This window comes from Pseudorasbora parva, chromosome 23, assembly GCF_024679245.1.
Source record: "Pseudorasbora parva isolate DD20220531a chromosome 23, ASM2467924v1, whole genome shotgun sequence".
Lineage (NCBI taxonomy): Eukaryota > Metazoa > Chordata > Actinopteri > Cypriniformes > Gobionidae > Pseudorasbora > Pseudorasbora parva.
Genome location: NC_090194.1, coordinates 37,406,925 through 37,431,520, shown reverse-complemented (window position 1 = coordinate 37,431,520; position 24,596 = coordinate 37,406,925). Strand labels below are relative to the sequence as shown.

The 24,596-nt window shown below is 34.0% G+C and overlaps 1 protein-coding gene across 2 annotated transcripts in view; it reads right to left on the bottom strand.

Moving 5' to 3' along the window:
- Window positions 1-9,468: 9,468 nt before the first annotated feature.
- Window positions 9,469-24,596, bottom strand: part of glis3 (GLIS family zinc finger 3) — a 59,048-nt gene continuing 43,920 nt past the window's right edge. The window contains exons 9-11 of one of the 2 annotated variants that reach the window (XM_067433977.1): window positions 22,865-22,959; window positions 16,598-16,759; window positions 9,469-10,253 (exon numbers count right to left, since the gene is read on the bottom strand). In XM_067433977.1, the coding sequence (XP_067290078.1) occupies window positions 10,129-10,253; window positions 16,598-16,759; window positions 22,865-22,959 (382 nt within the window). In that variant the 3' untranslated portion in view covers window positions 9,469-10,128. The remainder of the gene's footprint in view (window positions 10,254-16,597; window positions 16,760-22,864; window positions 22,960-24,596) is intronic. The other variant, XM_067433978.1, reaches the window with a different exon arrangement.

The following is a 24,596-nucleotide window of genomic DNA, read 5'->3' as shown; positions in this document are numbered from 1 at the left end:
CGCGCCGCGTAAACGAACTTGACGCTGCGGAAAGAGGCGGAGCCTACCGCGGTTAATACATAAAGCTCTGTGCACAACCGAACGTGACGCTGAGGTTAAGGGGCGGAGCCAGAGATGATGGGAGGGAGGAGTATATTTCTTGCTCCTTGTGCTATTCCTAAACTGGTTTATTGCGTAGGGAAGTGCAAATATAAGCACTGAGGAAAGCATCATCATAAAAGGTTCTTTGCATTTGGGCTGAAACTCCGAAAGCGAGTGTGTATTGCAAAAGAAATAACTGGGCTGTTCGTAAACCACCAATAGGAGGCACCCAACGCTGCGTGGGCGGGGCTTCTGAAAGCAGGTCTGTGAGATGAGAGAGGAAGACTATGGCAAGCCTTCTTATCATTAATCCTTAAAACGTACTAGTATTTATTTTCACGCTACTAGTACTCATTTTTTAGATAATATTATCTATTCCATTAAGTACTAGTACGTATTCTATAGGTACTAGTGCCTTTTTTTTAGATGCTAGTACATTTGTTTAAATATACTACAAGATATTCATTAGTTACTAGAACTTATTCATTAGCTACTAGAACTTATTCATTAGTTACTAGAACTTATTCATTAGTTACTAGAACTTATTCATTAGTTACTAGAACTTATTCATTAGCTACTAGAACTTATTCATTAGTTACTAGAACTTATTCATTAGCTACTAGAACTTATTCATTAGTTACTAGAACTTATTCATTAGCTACTAGAACTTATTCATTAGATACTAGAACTTATTCATTAGTTACTAGAACTTATTCATTAGTTACTAGAACTTATTCATTAGTTACTAGAACTTATTCATTAGCTACTAGAACTTATTCATTAGTTACTAGAACTTATTCATTAGCTACTAGAACTTATTCATTAGTTACTAGAACTTATTCATTAGCTACTAGAACTTATTCATTAGTTACTAGAACTTATTTATTAGCTACTAGAACTTATTCATTAGCTACTAGAACTTATTCATTAGCTACTAGAACTTATTCATTAGATACTAGAACTTATTCATTAGATACTAGAACTTATTTATTAGCTACTAGAACTTATTCATTAGCTACTAGAACTTATTCATTAGTTACTAGAACTTATTCATTAGTTACTAGAACTTATTCATTAGCTACTAGAACTTATTCATTAGTTACTAGAACTTATTCATTAGCTACTAGAACTTATTCATTAGATACTAGAACTTATTCATTAGTTACTAGAACTTATTCATTAGCTACTAGAAATTATTCATTAGCTACTAGAACTTATTCATTAGCTACTAGAACTTATTCATTAGCTACTAGAACTTATTCATTAGATACTAGAACTTATTCATTAGTTACTAGAACTTATTTATTAGCTACTAGAACTTATTCATTAGCTACTAGAACTTATTCATTAGTTACTAGAACTTATTCATTAGTTACTAGAACTTATTCATTAGTTACTAGAACTTATTTATTAGCTACTAGAACTTATTCATTAGCTACTAGAACTTATTCATTAGTTACTAGAACTTATTCATTAGCTACTAGAACTTATTCATTAGTTACTAGAACTTATTCATTAGTTACTAGAACTTATTTATTAGCTACTAGAACTTATTCATTAGATACTAGAACTTATTTATTAGCTACTAGAACTTATTCATTAGCTACTAGAACTTATTCATTAGCTACTAGAACTTATTCATTAGTTACTAGAACTTATTCATTAGTTACTAGAACTTATTTATTAGCTACTAGAACTTATTCATTAGCTACTAGAACTTATTCATTAGTTACTAGAACTTATTCATTAGCTACTAGAACTTATTCATTAGTTACTAGAACTTATTCATTAGTTACTAGAACTTATTTATTAGCTACTAGAACTTATTCATTAGCTACTAGAACTTATTCATTAGATACTAGAACTTATTCATTAGATACTAGAACTTATTTATTAGCTACTAGAACTTATTCATTAGCTACTAGAACTTATTCATTAGTTACTAGAACTTATTCATTAGTTACTAGAACTTATTCATTAGTTACTAGAACTTATTCATTAGATACTAGAACTTATTCATTAGATACTAGAACTTATTCATTAGTTACTAGAACTTATTCATTAGATACTAGAACTTATTCATTAGATACTAGAACTTATTCATTAGTTACTAGAACTTATTCATTAGTTACTAGAACTTATTCATTAGATACTAGAACTTATTCATTAGATACTAGAACTTATTCATTAGTTACTAGAACTTATTCATTAGTTACTAGAACTTATTCATTAGATACTAGAACTTATTCATTAGTTACTAGAACTTATTCATTAGATACTAGAACTTATTCATTAGATACTAGAACTTATTCATTAGTTACTAGAACTTATTCATTAGTTACTAGAACTTATTTCATTAGTTACTAGAACTTATTCATTAGATACTAGAACTTATTCATTAGATACTAGAACTTATTCATTAGTTACTAGAACTTATTCATTAGTTACTAGAACTTATTCATTAGTTACTAGAACTTATTTCATTAGTTACTAGAACTTATTCATTAGATACTAGAACTTATTCATTAGATACTAGAACTTATTCATTAGTTACTAGAACTTATTCATTAGTTACTAGAACTTATTTCATTAGTTACTAGAACTTATTCATTAGTTACTAGAACTTATTCATTAGTTACTAGAACTTATTCATTAGATACTAGAACTTATTCATTAGTTACTAGAACTTATTCATTAGTTACTAGAACTTATTTCATTAGTTACTAGAACTTATTCATTAGTTACTAGAACTTATTCATTAGTTACTAGAACTTATTCATTAGTTACTAGAAATGATTCATTAGTTACTAGAACTTATTCATTAGCTACTAGAACTTATTCATTAGTTACTAGAACTTATTCATTAGTTACTAGAACTTATTCATTAGATACTAGAACTTATTCATTAGATACTAGAACTTATTCATTAGTTACTAGAACTTATTCATTAGCTACTAGAACTTATTCATTAGTTACTAGAACTTATTCATTAGTTACTAGAACTTATTCATTAGTTACTAGAACTTATTCATTAGATACTAGAACTTATTCATTAGATACTAGAACTTATTCATTAGTTACTAGAACTTATTCATTAGTTACTAGAACTTATTCATTAGATACTAGAACTTATTCATTAGCTACTAGAACTTATTCATTAGATACTAGAACTTATTCATTAGATACTAGAACTTATTTATTAGCTACTAGAACTTATTCATTAGTTACTAGAACTTATTCATTAGATACTAGAACTTATTCATTAGCTACTAGAACTTATTCATTAGATACTAGAACTTATTCATTAGATACTAGAACTTATTCATTAGTTACTAGAACTTATTCATTAGTTACTAGAACTTATTCATTAGATACTAGAACTTATTCATTAGTTACTAGAACTTATTCATTAGTTACTAGAACTTATTTCATTAGTTACTAGAACTTATTCATTAGTTACTAGAACTTATTCATTAGTTACTAGAACTTATTCATTAGATACTAGAACTTATTCATTAGTTACTAGAACTTATTCATTAGTTACTAGAACTTATTTCATTAGTTACTAGAACTTATTCATTAGTTACTAGAACTTATTCATTAGTTACTAGAACTTATTCATTAGTTACTAGAAATGATTCATTAGTTACTAGAACTTATTCATTAGTTACTAGAAATGATTCATTAGTTACTAGAACTTATTCATTAGTTACTAGAACTTATTCATTAGTTACTAGAACTTATTCATTAGTTACTAGAACTTATTCATTAGTTACTAGAACTTATTCATTAGTTACTAGATTCATTAGTTACTAGAACTTATTCATTAGTTACTATAACTGATTCATTAGTTACTAGAAATGATTCATTAGTTACTATAACTTATTCATTAGTTACTAGAAATGATTCATTAGTTACTATAACTTATTCATTAGTTACTAGAAATGATTCATTAGTTACTATAACTTATTCATTAGCTACTAGAACTTATTCATTAGTTACTAGAAATGATTCATTAGTTACTAGAACTTATTCATTAGTTACTAGAACTTATTCATTAGTTACTAGAAATTATTCATTAGTTACTAGAACTTATTTATTAGTTACTAGAAATGATTCATTAGCTACTAGAACTTATTCATTAGTTACTAGAACTTATTCATTAGTTACTAGAACTTATTCATTAGTTACTAGAACTTATTCATTAGCTACTAGAACTTATTCATTAGTTACTAGAAATGATTCATTAGTTACTAGAACTTATTCATTAGTTACTAGAAATGATTCATTAGTTACTAGAACTTATTCATTAGTTACTAGAACTTATTTCTTAGTTACTAGAACTTATTCATTAGATACTAGAAATGATTCATTAGTTACTAGAACTTATTCATTAGTTACTAGAACTTATTCATTAGCTACTAGAACTTATTCATTAGTTACTAGAAATGATTCATTAGTTACTAGAACTTATTCATTAGTTACTAGAACTTATTCATTAGTTACTAGAACTTATTCATTAGTTACTAATACTTATTCATTAGCTACTAGAAATGATTCATTAGACACTAGTACTTATACATTGATACTAGAACTTATTCATTAGCTACTAGAAATGATTCATTAGACACTAGTACTTATACATTGATACTAGAACTTATTCATTAGTTACTAGAAATGATTCATTAGTTACTAGAAATGATTCATTAGTTACTAGAACTTATTCATTAGTTACTAGAACTTATTTATTAGTTACTAGAACTTATTCATTAGTTACTAGAAATGATTCATTAGTTACTAGAACTTATTCATTAGTTACTAGAACTTATTCATTAGCTACTAGAACTTATTCATTAGTTACTAGAAATGATTCATTAGTTACTAGAACTTATTCATTAGTTACTAGAACTTATTCATTAGCTACTAGAACTTATTCATTAGTTACTAGAAATGATTCATTAGTTACTAGAACTTATTCATTAGTTACTAGAACTTATTCATTAGTTACTAGAACTTATTCATTAGTTACTAATACTTATTCATTAGCTACTAGAAATGATTCATTAGACACTAGTACTTATACATTGATACTAGAACTTATTCATTAGTTACTAGAACTTATTCATTAGTTACTAGAACTTATTCATTAGTTACTAGAAATGATTCATTAGTTACTAGAACTTATTCATTAGTTACTAGAACTTATTCATTAGTTACTAGAAATGATTCATTAGTTACTAGAACTTATTCATTAGTTACTAGAACTTATTTATTAGTTACTAGAACTTATTCATTAGTTACTAGAAATGATTCATTAGTTACTAGAACTTATTCATTAGTTACTAGAACTTATTCATTAGCTACTAGAACTTATTCATTAGTTACTAGAAATGATTCATTAGTTACTAGAACTTATTCATTAGTTACTAGAACTTATTCATTAGTTACTAGAACTTATTCATTAGTTACTAATACTTATTCATTAGCTACTAGAAATGATTCATTAGACACTAGTACTTATACATTGATACTAGAACTTATTCATTAGTTACTAGAACTTATTCATTAGTTACTAGAAATGATTCATTAGTTACTAGAACTTATTCATTAGTTACTAGAACTTATTTATTAGTTACTAGAACTTATTCATTAGTTACTAGAAATGATTCATTAGTTACTAGAACTTATTCATTAGTTACTAGAACTTATTCATTAGCTACTAGAACTTATTCATTAGTTACTAGAAATGATTCATTAGTTACTAGAACTTATTCATTAGTTACTAGAACTTATTCATTAGTTACTAGAACTTATTCATTAGTTACTAATACTTATTCATTAGCTACTAGAAATGATTCATTAGACACTAGTACTTATACATTGATACTAGAACTTATTCATTAGTTACTAGAACTTATTCATTAGTTACTAGAACTTATTCATTAGTTACTAGAAATGATTCATTAGTTACTAGAACTTATTCATTAGTTACTAGAACTTATTCATTAGCTACTAGAACTTATTCATTAGTTACTAGAAATGATTCATTAGTTACTAGAACTTATTCATTAGTTACTAGAACTTATTCATTAGTTACTAATACTTATTCATTAGCTACTAGAACTTATTCATTAGTTACTAGAACTTATTCATTAGTTACTAGAACTTATTCATTAGTTACTAATACTTATTCATTAGCTACTAGAACTTATTCATTAGTTACTAATACTTATTCATTAGCTACTAGAAATGATTCATTAGACACTAGTACTTATACATTGATACTAGAACTTATTCATTAGTTACTAGAACTTATTCATTAGTTACTAGAACTTATTCATTAGTTACTAGAACTTATTCATTAGTTACTAGAACGTATTCATTAGTTACTAGAACTTATTCATTAGTTACTAGAACTTATTCATTAGTTACTAGAACTTATTCATTAGTTACTAGAAATGATTCATTAGTTACTAGAACTTATTCATTAGTTACTAGAACTTATTCATTAGTTACTAGAACTTATTCATTAGTTACTAATACTTATTCATTAGTTACTAGAACTTATTCATTAGCTACTAGAAATGATTCATTAGACACTAGTACTTATACATTGATACTAGAACTTATTCATTAGTTACTAGAACTTATTAATTAGATACTAGTACTTTTACATTGGATACTAGTACTTATTTTGATAGTGACTAGTAACTATTCTTTTGTTACTAGTAACACATTTTTGCCGTTGATTTCTATGGGTATCTGTCATTCAGATATCAACCATTCAGTTCTGACTAGTATGTATTCCAATTGTGACTAGGACTTATTTATTAGACAAGTGTCTTAGTAATTATAACTAGTAACATTTCTTATCTTATTAGTCATAACTGCTTTTTTACTCGTCTTATGTTAGGACTAGTCAGAATGGCCACTGTAGAGTTCAATTCAAAATCCTACTAGTAACATTTGGAATAAGTACTAGTATCTAATTAATAACTACTAGTATCTTTTTAAAACGTTTTTAAAGTATTTACTTTATTATTTAAAGTATTTAGTAGTACTAGTATTTAAAGAATATGCACTATAGCCTAAAGAATAAGCACTAGTAGCTAATGAATAAGTACTAGTAACATGAAAATAGATACTAGTTTGTTTTAGGAATAAAATGTTAAAACGGCTTGCCATTGTAAGGCGGGGCTTGTGCGTCAAACCAGAAACCACTTTCCCTTGTGCTCAAAGCAGTGGTAACCAAAGATTGTTGCGTTTTATTCCATTTTTGATTAATAACATTATATTATTGGTAAAATACTTTATACATAAATGTAGATTCTTTAAATCCACTCCTCTATTTATTACATTCAGAAATTAATTAAAATACTATTTGGATGCCCTCAGTAAAATGAGAAATATTTATTAACAATAATTTGTTTGTATCATACAACCTTTTTTTCATTATTATTTATTTGTATTTATGTTTATAATTTTGTGTGTGTGTGTGTGTGTTGAGCCTTCCATTGCAAAAACTTCTGTATATCTACATTTTCCCAAAGAAAATCATTACATTTAATAGCTGAGATTAGAGCATGACAAAGTATTATAGGAAAAGCAGTGATGTTTTGACATATCCAGTCCATTTTGGAGGAGTTTAAACATTTTATCCAAAATACTCGCTGATCTGAACGAGGTTATGCAACCCTTGATGATCTGAGCAGACTTTACAAACATATGCATGAATATTTACATATCAGTATGGCTTCCATATCTGTGTTAAGTGCTTTCTGTTGTCAGGGTACATTTATAGTATTTACTTTACAGTGGCATCAAAAAACATTTGTACCATTGTTACTTTTAATCGGGAACACGCTTTTAAGCTAAACATTTGGCAAGTTTGTCTGGTTTAAAATAAAAGAACAGATTTTTTTGGAAATGAAGACTTATGGCCTTATTGTACCGATCTGAGCTCAAGGAGCAGGAGCTCTTCAGGCGTGTCTGAATCCACTTTTGCTAGTTCAACGACAGGAAAAAGGGTCGGTGTGTCCGGCTCATGGTCTAAAAGGGTCGTCCCTCATATCTTAATGAGTCATGGGTGTGTTTTGGGCGTAACAAGCAATAAACCAATCAGAGCCTCATCTCCCTTTCCCTTTAAAAGCCAGTTGTGCTCGAGCCATGAGCGGATTCACTGTTACTGAACGCTTCTCCAGAGAGGAATCCTTTTATTTTAATATTTAGAAGTGTGTGTGTGTGTGTGCGTGCGTGAGTGTGATGGGTAGGTTTAGGGGCAGTGTAGGGGATATAATGTAGTTTTTTCAGTGTAAAATGCATTACACCAATGGAAAGTCTTCACAAGTCACAAAAAAGCAACGTGTGTGTGCTGCTGTGCGTCCCTGTGTGTGTAATAATCAAAGTGTGTGTGTGTACGTACCGTCTATAGGCTCATATCACTAACACACTCTTTAAATAACAGAAATACTGCACTATTGGCTTAAGAGCAGGTGTGTGTTGGTCAGTGGTTTTCAGTTCCTCACAATAGCAGCTCCTGAACAGACCTGGATTAGACCAGACGCCCATGGGCCACGCACACACACACACACACACGTTTGTTTTTGTGACATATAGTGACATTCCATAGGTGTAATGGTTTTTATACCATACAAACCATATTTTCTATCCCCTTACACTGCCCCTAAACCTACCCATCACACACACACACACACACACACACACACACACAACACACACACACACACACACACACACTGCCCCTAAACCTACCCATCACACACACACACACACACACACACACACACTGCCCCTAAACCTACCCATCACAGGAAACATTCTGCATTTTTATTTTCTCAAAAAATCTCATCCTGTATCATTTATAAGCCTTTTGAAAAGTAGGGATGACATTGGGGATGTCCAATGTCCTCATATTTCTCCCTCTCCTTGTAATACCCATGTCATAATACACATTTCTGTCCTCCTATGTCACAAAAACATGCCCACACACACACACACACACACACACACACTCTGATGGGTGTACAGATGCGCCAGTGCATTTGATATTTAAACACTGTGGAGCTGGACGTTGGGATGTAAACGTGTGTGTGATCAGCCCGAGTCATTAGCCGCGTTTTCACTGTCAGGCCAAAAGCGGGCTAGCTCAGGCTTGAGCCGGAGTTAATCTGAGTCTGGATTTACGGCTTTTCTAATCGGGTTAAAAAGGAGAACTATAATGTGTGGCGGAATAGCACTTCTGAGAGTACTTCGGCTCGGCGCAGTAAAAAGTCCCGGCTGAAAAATCCTCCCTCACATCTCCCCCTATTGACAGAAGAGTGAGATGTGAGGGATGATTTTTCAGGCGTGACTTTTTACTACGCCGAGTCGAAGTACTCTCAGAAGTGCTATTCCGAAGTTCTCATTTTTAATCCGCTTAGAAAAGCGCCACGTTTTATTTTGTGTCCCCATATTTGATCGTTCAGCTATTGGTGTAACTGTATTTAAATAGGGAACACGTGGAGGAGTTTGGTGGCTTCTAACTTGATCTCTGTTTGGTACCATAGTGAATGAACTGGGCTTAGTGGGCTAAGCTAAATGCTATCAGATCGTCACCGTGCGTCAGAGAGATTAAGAGCACACACTGAGACGAGAGAGGTGTGTGTCAACTCGTCTTAGTTAAGGGAATAACAGTTTAATATGAAAAAAAGGTGGAGTATCCCTTTAATCAGATCCCTTAGTCAGGTTAATTTCGGAGTATTGTTCATGTAAACGTGTGTGGTTTTGGTGCTACAGGTCCGAGGATATTACCCGGACCGATGAAAGCACTGGCCCGACGGTGGAAATTAAGCTATTGAGCACAAATGAAGATAAAGTCACTTGCTTTGATATTTTATCTTATGACATTTTTACAGTTTACGTGTCCAGATACTTGAGTCCAATCTCTCCCATGATTAAGAGTCCATGTGGAAAGCTGTTCCTCTGTGGTTTACACACGAGTACATTGGCAATAATAGTTAGTGTTGAGATCCAGTGTTGAGGAAAAGCTCATCCTTCGGAAAAGACGCATGAGATCCGGCTCGGGCATCTCGGGATGTGAAGATAATTGTCCTCCGACACCGGCTCTTGTTCTCCCAGAAACTCCTCCGGTCCGGTCGGGCAGTCGAACACTGCTGTCACAAACACACAGATGTTTAATACCATAAACCTTTTTTTAAAACAAAGATTTAATAAAAAAAAATTTTAGCTTTAGTGAGTGTCACTGTTTGAGCAGAAAGAACATCTGCAAAGTCATGACGCTCTAAGCTCAAAGCCAAGGGACATATTTTTTTCTAAAGAAATCTCTATTTAAGGACTACAACGAGTTAGTGACATCACTAACCCTAACATTTGCATAACCCCGCCCCCCGGAACATGTTGAGTTGTTGTAGTCGAGCACATTTGGGAGTCGTTCAAGCTGTCTTCCCTCTTTCACATTTATTGACACAGTACGAACACAAATGCAATCGCAGGTCATAAAGTAAGACGTCAACACAAGTTATAATCATAATTTAACTAAACTATACCTGTTCTCTCTTCATCTGCAGATATTATAACCGTAATTAAACTAAACCATCGCTGTTCTCTCTTCATCAGCAGATATTATAACCATAATTAAACTAAACTATCCCTGTTCTCTCTTCATCAGCAGATATTATAACCATAATTAAACTAAACCATCCCTGTTCTCTCTTCATCAGCAGATATTATAACCATAATTAAACTAAACCATCCCTGTTCTCTCTTCATCAGCAATTATAACCGTAATTAAACTAAACTATCGCTGTTCTCTCTTCATCAGCAGATATTATAACCGTAATTAAACTAAACTATCCCTGTTCTCTCTTCATCAGCAGATATTATAACTGTAATTAAACTAAACCATCCCTGTTCTCTCTTCATCAGCAATTATAACCGTAATTAAACTAAACTATCGCTGTTCTCTCTTCATCAGCAGATATTATAACCATAATTAAACTAAACTATCCCTGTTCTCTCTTCATCAGCAGATATTATAACCATAATTAAACTAAACTATCCCTGTTCTCTCTTCATCAGCAGATATTATAACCATAATTAAACTAAACTATCGCTGTTCTCTCTTCATCAGCAGATATTATAACCATAATTAAACTAAACTATCCCTGTTCTCTCTTCATCAGCAGATATTATAACCGTAATTAAACTAAACTATCCCTGTTCTCTCTTCATCAGCAGATATTATAACCGTAATTAAACTAAACTATCCCTGTTCTCTCTTCATCAGCAGATATTATAACCGTAATTAAACTAAACTATCCCTGTTCTCTCTTCATCAGCGGATATTATAACCATAATTAAACTAAACCATCCCTGTTCTCTCTTCATCAGCAATTATAACCGTAATTAAACTAAACTATCGCTGTTCTCTTTTCATCAGCAGATATTATAACCGTAATTAAACTAAACTATCCCTGTTCTCTCTTCATCAGCAGATATTATAACTGTAATTAAACTAAACCATCCCTGTTCTCTCTTCATCAGCAATTATAACCGTAATTAAACTAAACTATCGCTGTTCTCTCTTCATCAGCAGATATTATAACCATAATTAAACTAAACTATCCCTGTTCTCTCTTCATCAGCAGATATTATAACCATAATTAAACTAAACTATCCCTGTTCTCTCTTCATCAGCAGATATTATAACCATAATTAAACTAAACTATCGCTGTTCTCTCTTCATCAGCAGATATTATAACCATAATTAAACTAAACTATCCCTGTTCTCTCTTCATCGGCAGATATTATAACCGTAATTAAACTAAACTATCGCTGTTCTCTCTTCATCAGCAGATATTATAACCATAATTAAACTAAACTATCGCTGTTCTCTCTTCATCGGCAGATATTATAACCATAATTAAACTAAACTATCCCTGTTCTCTCTTCATCGGCAGATATTATAACCGTAATTAAACTAAACTATCGCTGTTCTCTCTTCATCAGCAGATATTATAACCATAATTAAACTAAACTATCGCTGTTCTCTCTTCATCGGCAGATATTATAACCATAATTAAACTAAACTATCCCTGTTCTCTCTTCATCGGCAGATATTATAACCGTAATTAAACTAAACTATCGCTGTTCTCTCTTCATCAGCAGATATTATAACCATAATTAAACTAAACTATCGCTGTTCTCTCTTCATCGGCAGATATTATAACCATAATTAAACTAAACTATCGCTGTTCTCTCTTCATCGGCAGATATTATAACCATAATTAAACTAAACTATCGCTGTTCTCTCTTCATCAGCAGATATTATAACCATAATTAAACTAAACTATCCCTGTTCTCTCTTCATCAGCAGATATTATAACCATAATTAAACTAAACTATCCCTGTTCTCTCTTCATCAGCAGATATTATAACCATAATTAAACTAAACTATCCCTGTTCTCTCTTCATCAGCAGATATTATAACCATAATTAAACTAAACCATCCCTGTTCTCTCTTCATCAGCAGATATTATAACCATAATTAAACTAAACCATCCCTGTTCTCTCTTCATCAGCAATTATAACCGTAATTAAACTAAACTATCGCTGTTCTCTCTTCATCAGCAGATATTATAACCATAATTAAACTAAACCATCCCTGTTCTCTCTTCATCAGCAATTATAACCGTAATTAAACTAAACTATCCCTGTTCTCTCTTCATCAGCAGATATTATAACTGTAATTAAACTAAACCATCCCTGTTCTCTCTTCATCAGCAATTATAACCGTAATTAAACTTAACTATCGCTGTTCTCTCTTCATCAGCAGATATTATAACTGTAATTAAACTAAACCATCCCTGTTCTCTCTTCATCTGCAGATATTATAACCGTAATTAAACTAAACTATCCCTGTTCTCTCTTCATCAGCAGATATTATAACCGTAATTAAACTAAACTATCCCTGTTCTCTCTTCATCAGCAGATATTATAACCATAATTAAACTAAACTATCCCTGTTCTCTCTTCATCAGCAGATATTATAACCATAATTAAACTACACTATCCCTGTTCTCTCTTCATCAGCAGATATTATAACCATAATTAAACTAAACCATCCCTGTTCTCTCTTCATCAGCAGATATTATAACCATAATTAAACTAAACCATCCCTGTTCTCTCTTCATCAGCAATTATAACCGTAATTAAACTAAACTATCCCTGTTCTCTCTTCATCAGCAGATATTATAACCATAATTAAACTAAACCATCCCTGTTCTCTCTTCATCAGCAATTATAACCGTAATTAAACTAAACTATCGCTGTTCTCTCTTCATCAGCAGATATTATAACTGTAATTAAACTAAACCATCCCTGTTCTCTCTTCATCAGCAATTATAACCGTAATTAAACTAAACTATCGCTGTTCTCTCTTCATCAGCAGATATTATAACCGTAATTAAACTAAACTATCCCTGTTCTCTCTTCATCAGCAGATATTATAACTGTAATTAAACTAAACCATCCCTGTTCTCTCTTCATCAGCAATTATAACCGTAATTAAACTTAACTATCGCTGTTCTCTCTTCATCAGCAGATATTATAACCATAATTAAACTAAACCATCCCTGTTCTCTCTTCATCAGCAATTATAACCGTAATTAAACTAAACTATCGCTGTTCTCTCTTCATCAGCAGATATTATAACCATAATTAAACTAAACCATCCCTGTTCTCTCTTCATCAGCAATTATAACCGTAATTAAACTAAACTATCCCTGTTCTCTCTTCATCAGCAGATATTATAACTGTAATTAAACTAAACCATCCCTGTTCTCTCTTCATCAGCAATTATAACCGTAATTAAACTTAACTATCGCTGTTCTCTCTTCATCAGCAGATATTATAACCGTAATTAAACTAAACCATCCCTGTTCTCTCTTCATCAGCAATTATAACCGTAATTAAACTTAACTATCGCTGTTCTCTCTTCATCAGCAGATATTATAACCGTAATTAAACTAAACCATCCCTGTTCTCTCTTCATCAGCAGATATTATAACCATAATTAAACTAAACCATCCCTGTTCTCTCTTCATCAGCAATTATAACCGTAATTAAACTAAACTATCCCTGTTCTCTCTTCATCAGCAGATATTATAACCATAATTAAACTAAACCATCCCTGTTCTCTCTTCATCAGCAATTATAACCGTAATTAAACTAAACTATCGCTGTTCTCTCTTCATCAGCAGATATTATAACCGTAATTAAACTAAACTATCCCTGTTCTCTCTTCATCGGCAGATATTATAACTGTAATTAAACTAAACCATCCCTGTTCTCTCTTCATCGGCAGATATTATAACCGTAATTAAACTAAACTATCCCTGTTCTCTCTTCATCAGCAATTATAACCGTAATTAAACTAAACTATCCCTGTTCTCTCTTCATCTGCAGATATTATAACCGTAATTAAACTAAACTATCGCTGTTCTCTCTCCATCGGCAGATATTATAACCGTAATTAAACTAAACTATCCCTGTTCTCTCTTCATCTGCAGATATTATAACCGTAATTAAACTAAACTATCGCTGTTCTCTCTCCATCGGCAGATATTATAACCGTAATTAAACTAAACTATCCCTGTTCTCTCTTCATCGGCAGATATTATAACCGTAATTAAACTAAACTATCCCTGTTCTCTCTTCATCTGCAGATATTATAACCGTAATTAAACTAAACTATCCCTGTTCTCTCTTCATCGGCAGATATTATAACCGTAATTAAACTAAACTATCCCTGTTCTCTCTTCATCGGCAGATATTATAACCGTAATTAAACTAAACTATCCCTGTTCTCCCTTCATCTGCAGATATTATAACCGTAATTAAACTAAACTATCCCTGTTCTCTCTTCATCGGCAGATATTATAACCGTAATTAAACTAAACTATCCCTGTTCTCTCTTCATCGGCAGATATTATAACCGTAATTAAACTAAACTATCCCTGTTCTCTCTTCATCTGCAGATATTATAACCGTAATTAAACTAAACTATCCCTGTTCTCTCTTCATCGGCAGATATTATAACCGTAATTAAACTAAACTATCCCTGTTCTCTCTTCATCGGCAGATATTATAACCGTAATTAAACTAAACTATCCCTGTTCTCTCTTCATCGGCAGATATTATAACCGTAATTAAACTAAACTATCCCTGTTCTCCCTTCATCTGCAGATATTATAACCGTAATTAAACTAAACTATCCCTGTTCTCTCTTCATCGGCAGATATTATAACCGTAATTAAACTAAACTATCCCTGTTCTCTCTTCATCGGCAGATATTATAACCGTAATTAAACTAAACTATCCCTGTTCTCTCTTCATCTGCAGATATTATAACCGTAATTAAACTAAACTATCCCTGTTCTCTCTTCATCGGCAGATATTATAACCGTAATTAAACTAAACTATCCCTGTTCTCTCTTCATCTGCAGATATTATAACCGTAATTAAACTAAACTATCCCTGTTCTCCCTTCATCTGCAGATATTATAACCGTAATTAAACTAAACTATCCCTGTTCTCTCTTCATCGGCAGATATTATAACCGTAATTAAACTAAACTATCCCTGTTCTCTCTTCATCGGCAGATATTATAACCGTAATTAAACTAAACTATCCCTGTTCTCTCTTCATCTGCAGATATTATAACCGTAATTAAACTAAACTATCCCTGTTCTCTCTTCATCAGCAGATATTATAACCGTAATTAAACTAAACTATCCCTGTTCTCTCTTCTTCTGCAGATATTATAACCGTAATTAAACTAAACTATCCCTGTTCTCTCTTCATAATTTGTTAAATGATTGCATACATTTAATTGAAATTGTAACGTAACTGCTCTAAGACAGAAGGTTGAAGATCCACACGCAGTATTTATTAAAGGGTTATCCAAAGTCGTAGTCCATAAAACAGGCAAAAGGTCATACACAGTTAGGCAGTTTGAAAAGGCAAACAAAACAGAAGGAACAGGCAAAAGGGTAATCCACAGAGAAGGCAAGAAATCAAAGACCAAAATACATGAAAACAGGGAAACGCTCAGAAATGCAGTTGCGACACTAAACAAGACTTCGCAATGAATGACAGAGTGAACAAGGTATATATAGGCAGAGGTAATGAGGTGATGAGACAAAGGTGTAAACAGTGAGTGCTAATGAGTCCAAGGATTATGGGTAATGTAGTTTGTGATGGAATGACAGTCCGGGGTGGAGTGCCCTCTGGTGGTGATCACGGGCACTCACACTGATGAATTGTGACAGAAATATTAAATATTTAAAAAAAATACTCAAGACTACTATGGAGTTCAGAAACACTAATATAGAGCAATGTTAAACATGTAAACAAGCAGAATAGGTCCTCTTTAAATAATAAGTAAGTAAGTTTCTGCAGGGCATTTGATGATTTATAGTATTATTTGTGTTTTTACCAGTGATGGTTCTGTGGACCAGGTCGAGCTCGGGCTGAGGCGCGTCTGAGGAGCCCAGATTGTCCTCAAACATGGGCAGATGCATCATAGGAAAGGAAGAGATCTGCTTGGCCTGCGGTGAGTCTGTGTATGAGAACACGGTCCGCACATCCCCGGAGAAACCTGAGTGTCCATGCAAAAACATCACACGTGTGTGTGACAAACAACACAACTCAATAACTTGGGTAAAAGTTAAAGTACTACTGGTCAAATATTACTTTGTTACAAGGAAAAGTTCTAAAAACAGATTTTTACTGGAGTAAAAGTACAGAAGTATTTGCTTTTAAAAGTACTTAAGTATCAAAAGTACATTTCCTTTTTTATGTCAGCGCATTATTTTGTTATGGTTGTATAAATGCACATTATGCCATCATGGTTTAAGTTAGTCAGTGATGATCCATCTGACATACTAGCTTAACTTAAACTCATTTAAATACTTGTAGAAATGTTACAAAGCTCTTTGTAAAGCTGCTGTCACTTTAAGGATGAATGCACAGATCCAATACAATGATACACATCTGATATTGTCACACTGTTTACTCTTCTCTTTCACCCAGACATTCTCTTTCACCCAGACATTTACATTTTTTAACATTTTATGAGCATGCATCAAGTGTATGCCAACTAATCTCTAATCTTTTCAGAAAACTGAAACACTTTCTAAGGGTGCTTTCACACCTGCCTCATTTAGTTTGGTTGAATCATACTAGAGTTCGTTTCCCTCTTTGGTGTGGTTCGTTTGGTCAGGTCTGAAAGCAGCAATCGCACTCGGGTGCGCACCAAAAGCAGACCAAACAAGCGGACGAGACCTCCTTGAAGAGTTGGTCTTGGTACGCTTTCAAACGAACTCTGGAGCGAGAACTGTGGTGAGAACGTGATCCGACCTCGAACAGAACCAACTGCAAAAGTACTGATCATTTTTGGACTTAACCAGCTGCCATAGGGCGTTTTCATACCTGAAAGTCTGCATCAAGGTCCGAACCAAAGTTTGTGTTTTGATATATTGTATCCATTTGGTTAGTTTTGGTTTGCTTTCACATTGCAGTCATGCGAGCGCACTAAAGAACTTTACACTCGCACTGGCGTCCTGTCGTCATCATCTCTGTGGGCTGCATCTGAACATTGATTGGTTTGTTAGCGGTCGTGCGTCTGACGCCAGTGTGTTGTCAATTCAGCGGCTAACTTTGACAAGAATTAATAAACAGATGCATATCGTTGCCAATACTGTTAATATTATGGCATTACTATATGCAGCACCAACTATACTCGAGGCAAATCCACCAAATGAACGTCCTCGCGGTGCAAACATTTAATCGGCGGCGACAGGAAAGGAGGAGAAGACTTTTTTAGCCAAATAATGTGTTTTGTTTTATAGTTATGATTAAATATAATAATTTATTTTTAAATTTCATCTAGGCTATATTGATTATGAAACGTGCACAGATGTGCAATATATGTCAAAGACATCGGGTCAGAAATGATTTTGACCACTTCATTAAGTTTTGTAGAAAGCTTTGTATAATTTGTATCTTAATTTTAATAAATGTTTCATCATTTGCCTGAATTTAATAAATAAGCTTTAATAAATAATATAGCAGTCATACCGTGACGGAGCGATCATTTGCGTTGCACATGAACTGGAGCGGTCTCATAAACAAACCGAAACTCAGCATACAGGCTACGTCTCACAGACATTAGACATATATATATATATATATATTAGTCAAGCAGAGCAGGCTGTTGACGCGAGCTGACTGAGCGGTTCTGTTTAAAATGCTGCGCTCCATCACTGCATGTGCTGGCAGTTTAATCTGTTTATTCCTTAATCCTACACCAGAACTTCCTGTAAATGCTCTGAAAGGCCGAACTATACAGAAAATGCTTTCACACAAAAAACGAACCGAACCTTTGTTCAGTTTGGTCCGGACCGAGACTAGCTCTTTTCTTCTGACCAAATTTCGTCTGTTTGGTCCGAGAGAGGTTTCAAACCTGTAATTTTGGTTCGTACCAAACTGAAAATTCAGAAAATCCAGACCAAACAAGGAAGCTGTGAAAGCCCCCGTAGCCGGCTGCGCTGACATTGTGTGCATGACATTATTACCTGATAGATCGTTGCCAATATTTTTGGAAGATGAGCATGTCAGAGTTAAGAATAATTAATGCACGCCTCCTCTTGAAGTGACGAGCGATGCGCTCTCGCCGTCTGCAGTGCATTAGAGCGGTGTTTTCACGTCGCATCCGTGCGTCATTATAGACACGTATTGTTTGCGTAGTGTGGTAAATACACACAGTGTAGTAGATTATGGCCAGGGCCAAAACCAGCCTGCAGTCGTCTCTCCATAGGGTTATTATAGTTTGCTGGCTTTGCCTCTTCTGTTGGAATTTTTCCACATGTAAATTCTGACCAATCGAAAAGCAGTTTAGGAAATATGCCACGACCAATGAGTGATGTGGAAGTTGTCACGTGCCTGCGTTTTGGTTCGTTTCAACTGGTTCGGACCAAAGCAGTCAGTGTGGTGTGAAAAGGAACCAAAAAAGCTGAGAAATGCAACAGTGTATAATTGTTTGCCCTTGGTTCTTCGGACCAAATGAACCGAACTAGAGATGTGAAAGCAGCCTGAGTGTGGCCAAGGGTGCGCCGAGGAACCGTCGTCTTCCATTTTGCTATAAACTGATCAGTGTTCAAACAATGTTGGGAAACTTCACATGACCCTACAAGAGTGATTATTAATAGGCTGACTTTCAAAGCTGCGACAGAAACGACTTTCGACTTCGAGGACCTTGATAGAAATGTAGTGGAGTGAAAAGGACGATATTTGTCTTTCAGATGAAGTGAAGTTAAAGTCAAAAGTTTACAGAAAAAATAATACTCCAGTAAAGCACAGAGACTCAAACAGTGAACTTAAGTACAGGACTCGAGTAAATGTGTTTAGTTACTGTCCAGCTCTGTGTGTGATCATTCACTGTGCGCTTCATCGCAGGCAGCATGGACGTTATTTCCCCATTTGAGCTCGGACAACCTTTGCTGAGATTTATTCGTGCATTAGATGATCTATTTTGGACTTGGCTGACAGACACCTGCCATCTGTTGCTCTAGGAGTTTGTGAATCACCGGATTGTTCTCTGCTTACGGGGACATCTTAAATATGCATTCTGCATCTGCTCACTGCACATACGGCTTCTGTGTACATGTGCTTATATCGACGGCACACAGATAAACCACAATCTGAAATCAGGATATCGTGGCTTCAGTCGATAGGAAAGGCTGCCCACTGTGTTCATTTACACTTAAGGCCCCACATGATCCGCTTTAATGACACAAACACACACACACTCTCTCTCAAACAAACACTCTCACACACACGCACACACACTCTCTCTCAAACACACACTCTCACACACGCACACACACTCTCTCTCAAACACACACACACTCTCTCACAAACAAACACTCTCACACACACGCACACACACTCTCTCTCAAACACACACTCTCACACACGCACACACACTCTCTCTCAAACACACACACACTCTCTCACAAACACACTCTCTCACACACACACTCACAAACACACGCTCTCTCATGCACACACACTCTCACACACGCACACACACTCACAAACACGCTCTTTCACACACACTCACAAACACACGCTCTCTCACAAACACAAATCCTCTCTCACAAACACAAACACTCTCTCACAAACACACACACTATCTCTCAAACACACACACGTGCTCACAAACAAACACTCTCTCAAACACACACACTCACAAACACACACACTCTCTCACAAACACACACTATCTCTCAAACACACACACGTGCTCACAAACAAACACACTCTCTCAAACACACACACTCACAAACACGCACACTCTCTCTCAAACACACATACACTCTCTCTCAAACACAAACACTCTCTCTCAAATACACACACACTCTCTATCAAACAAACACACACACACACACACACACACACACACACACACACACACACACACACACACACACACACACACACACACACACACACTCTTACAAACACAAACACTCTCTCAAACACACACACACACTCTCTATCAAACAAACACACACACACCACACACACACACTCTAACAAACACACCCACACACACACTCACAAACACACACACACACTCTCTCAAACACCCCCCCCCCCACACACACACACACACACTCTCTCTCACAAACACACACACTCTCTCTCAAACACACACACACACACACACACACACACACACACTCACAAACACACACACACACACTCTCTCAAACACACCCACACACACACACTCTCTCTCTCACAAACACACACACACACACACACACACAAACACACACACTCTCTCTCTCTCTCTCTCTCTCTCTCTCTCTCTCTCTCTCTCAAACACACACACACTGTCTATCAAACAAACACACACACACACACATTCATACAAACACACGCACTCTCTCAAACACACAATCACAAACACACACACTCTCTCAAACACACACACACACACACACACACACACACACACACACACACACACACACACTCTCTCTCTCACAAACACACACTCTCTCACAAACACACACACACACTCTTACAAACACACACACACTCTCTCTCAAACACACACACACTCAAACACACACACACACACACTCTCTCACAAACACACACACACACACTCTTACAAACACACACACACTCTCTCTCAAACACACACACACTCAAACACACACACACACACTCTCACAAACACACTCTCTCAAACACACACACATGCTCACAAACAAACACACTCTCTCACACACACTCACAAACACACACACACACTCTTTCTCAAACACACACACACACACACACACTCTTTCTCAAACACACACACACTCACAAACACACGCTCTCAAACACACACACACACTCTTTCTCAAACACACACACACTCACAAACACACACTCTCTCTCACAAACACACACACTCTCACACACACTCACAAACACACACACACACACACACTCTTTCTCAAACACACACACACACTCACAAACACACGCTCTCTCTCACAAACACACACACTCTCACACACACTCACAAACACACACACACTTTCTCAAACACACACACACACACACTCGCAAACACACTCACAATATAAGTATATTTCTAAAATACTCAATTTTACAGTGAAATATTACAAAAGTAATATTTCTTCTGTTTTTATTCAATTTATTTAATTTTAAATAAATGTATTTTTATTTAATAATAATGCAAATAATAATATGTATTAAATAATGACAATACAATTTTTAATAATTAAAATAAAATGTGTTTATTGTACCGTGAAATGTTACAATAGGAATATTTATTTGCTTTTACTAAATGTATTTTATATTAAATATTTTAGATAGATATTTATTAAATAATAATGATATATTTTTATTTTACAGCCATATTTATATATAATCTCAAAATGTTGATAGTTATTAGTATCTTTCTAAGATGCTAAATTTTACAGTGAGATGTTACAATAGTAATATTTATTTTGCTTTTATAAAATGTATTTTATATTAAATATATTAGATATGTATCTTGTATTTAATAATAATAATGTAAAAATAATAGCATTTATTAAACAATAATAATAAAGTATTATTATTATTTATTGCCATATTTATATATAATCTCAAAATGTGTATTATGATTGTTATTATTTGCATTATTATTTAATAAATAGCATTATTATTATTAGCATTATTATTAAATACAAAATACATATCTAAAATATTTAATATAAAATACATTTTATAATATTTTAGATATGTATTTTGTATTTAATAATAATGCAAATAATAATAATAATAATAAATGATGCATCATCCGTGTACACTGTACAAAATTATATGTTCAATAAGTTATGACAACATATGTTTTTATATCAATATAAGTTAAGAAATATTAAACTTGTTTTTATTAGTTATACAAGATGTAACTTATTTTTAAAGTCAGTTTAACATAATCTAAGCTGAAATAACTTCCCAGTCGACTGTACTGCAAAAGTTCAAAATTTGCCTTTGTCTACAGTGTAAATGCACACTTTGGTCAGAGCGGACATAATGCACAAATGCACGGTTTCTGAGAAATGCTTTATGAGTGTGCATGGGAATGTTGTACCGTATATGAAGTGGATTAGAGAGAACTGTGACGTACTGTCCTGAAGTGCAGGCTGGGATATTCTGGGATGGTATCCGGGCAGTTTGTGGCTGTTTTGGGTCACTGATGAAGATGGCACAGGAACCCTACACCTGAGACATGAGTTCACAATTATCAATCACATATTTACAGAAAATGGTCATCATTTACTCATCATCCTCCCGCACTTCCAACCATTAGGGCTGTGCAATATTGAAGAAAAATGCGATATGCGATACCTTGTTAAATAATGCGATATTCGATATGCGATGTGATATTGCTATTAGTGTGTATTTATATTAGATTTAAAAAACAATTAAAACAGAATGTTTCACACGTCGCTACAACTTCTGAAAGTGACCAGCTGTGTTTTAGCAAACATTAATGTCACAAAGCTGACAACATAATTTTAACATCAATGTAGACCAACAAAAAATGTAATTGTAAATGTAACGCAGACACGAACCTGAACTGAAGGGATCATGTGCTTTCAGAGACTTGTGCACGTTTCGGTATGTGTGTGTGTGTGTGTGTGTGGGCATGTTTTTGTGACATATGAGGACTCAAATGTGTATAATGCCATGGGTATGACACAGGTATTACAGGAGAGGGTGAAATGTGAGGACATTACCCATGGCCCCACTTTACAAAAGGCTTATAAATCACACAGGAGGAGTTTTTATGAGAAAGTAAAAATGCAGAATGTTTCCTGTGATGGGTAGGTTTAGGGGCTGTGTGTGTGTGTGTGTGTGTGTGTGTGTGTGTGTGATGGGTAGGTTCAGGGGCTTTGTGTGTGTGTGATGGGTAGGTTTAGGGGCAGTGTGTGTGTGTGTGTGTGTGTGTGTGTGTGTGTGTGTGTGTGTGTGTGTGTGTGTGTGTGTGTGTGTGTGTGTGTGTGTGTGTGTGTGTGTGTGTGTGTGTGTGTGTGTGTGTGATATGTAGGTTTAGGGGCAGTGTAAGGGGATAGAAAATACGGTTTGTACAGTATAAAAACCATTATGCCTATGTAATGTCCCCATATGTCACAAAAACAAACGTGTGTGTGTGTGTGTGAGAGAGAAGATTGTATGTAGATTTTGTCTGGCCCAATCAATCGTTTACGGTGGTATATTTGTGTTATTTAATGTAAATGGCATCTAACGTTACTCCAGAAAAAAAAATTCTGAGAGCGAGGACCCACCCACTTTTTATTTGCCATCGAGTGTTAACGCGAAAGGCAAAGCTTGAATTTACGGGTATGTCCCTCTTTGGCTACTGTACTTTCAAGATGGAGGAGCAACATGGAGACCGGCATTTGAACCCCTCACCCGTATGACGGCATATTATAAACTTACCAGAATACTTTATTACTTGAAAGAAGTAAATATACATTAATGAGCACATATATTTTTGAAAGAACTAAGTGTTTTTAGCTAAGAATAAACTAAAAAAGTTACTCAGTGTAGCTTTAAGAAACATTTACTAGACAAGTAAAAATTATTGTCTTGTTTTGGGGAAAATAACTCAAAATGAAGAGAGTTTTTGCTTAAAATAAGATAAATAATCTGCCAATGGGGTGAGAAAAATAATCTTGTTTTCTGTTTGAATTAAGATTATTTTTCTCACCCCATTGGCAGATTATTTATCTTATTTTAAGCAAAAACTCTCTTCAGTTATTTTTCCCAAAACAAGACAATTACTTTTGCTTGTCTAGTAAATAGTAAAGAATTTTTAGATGATTAGACTAGAAACAAGACAAAAATACGAAGTA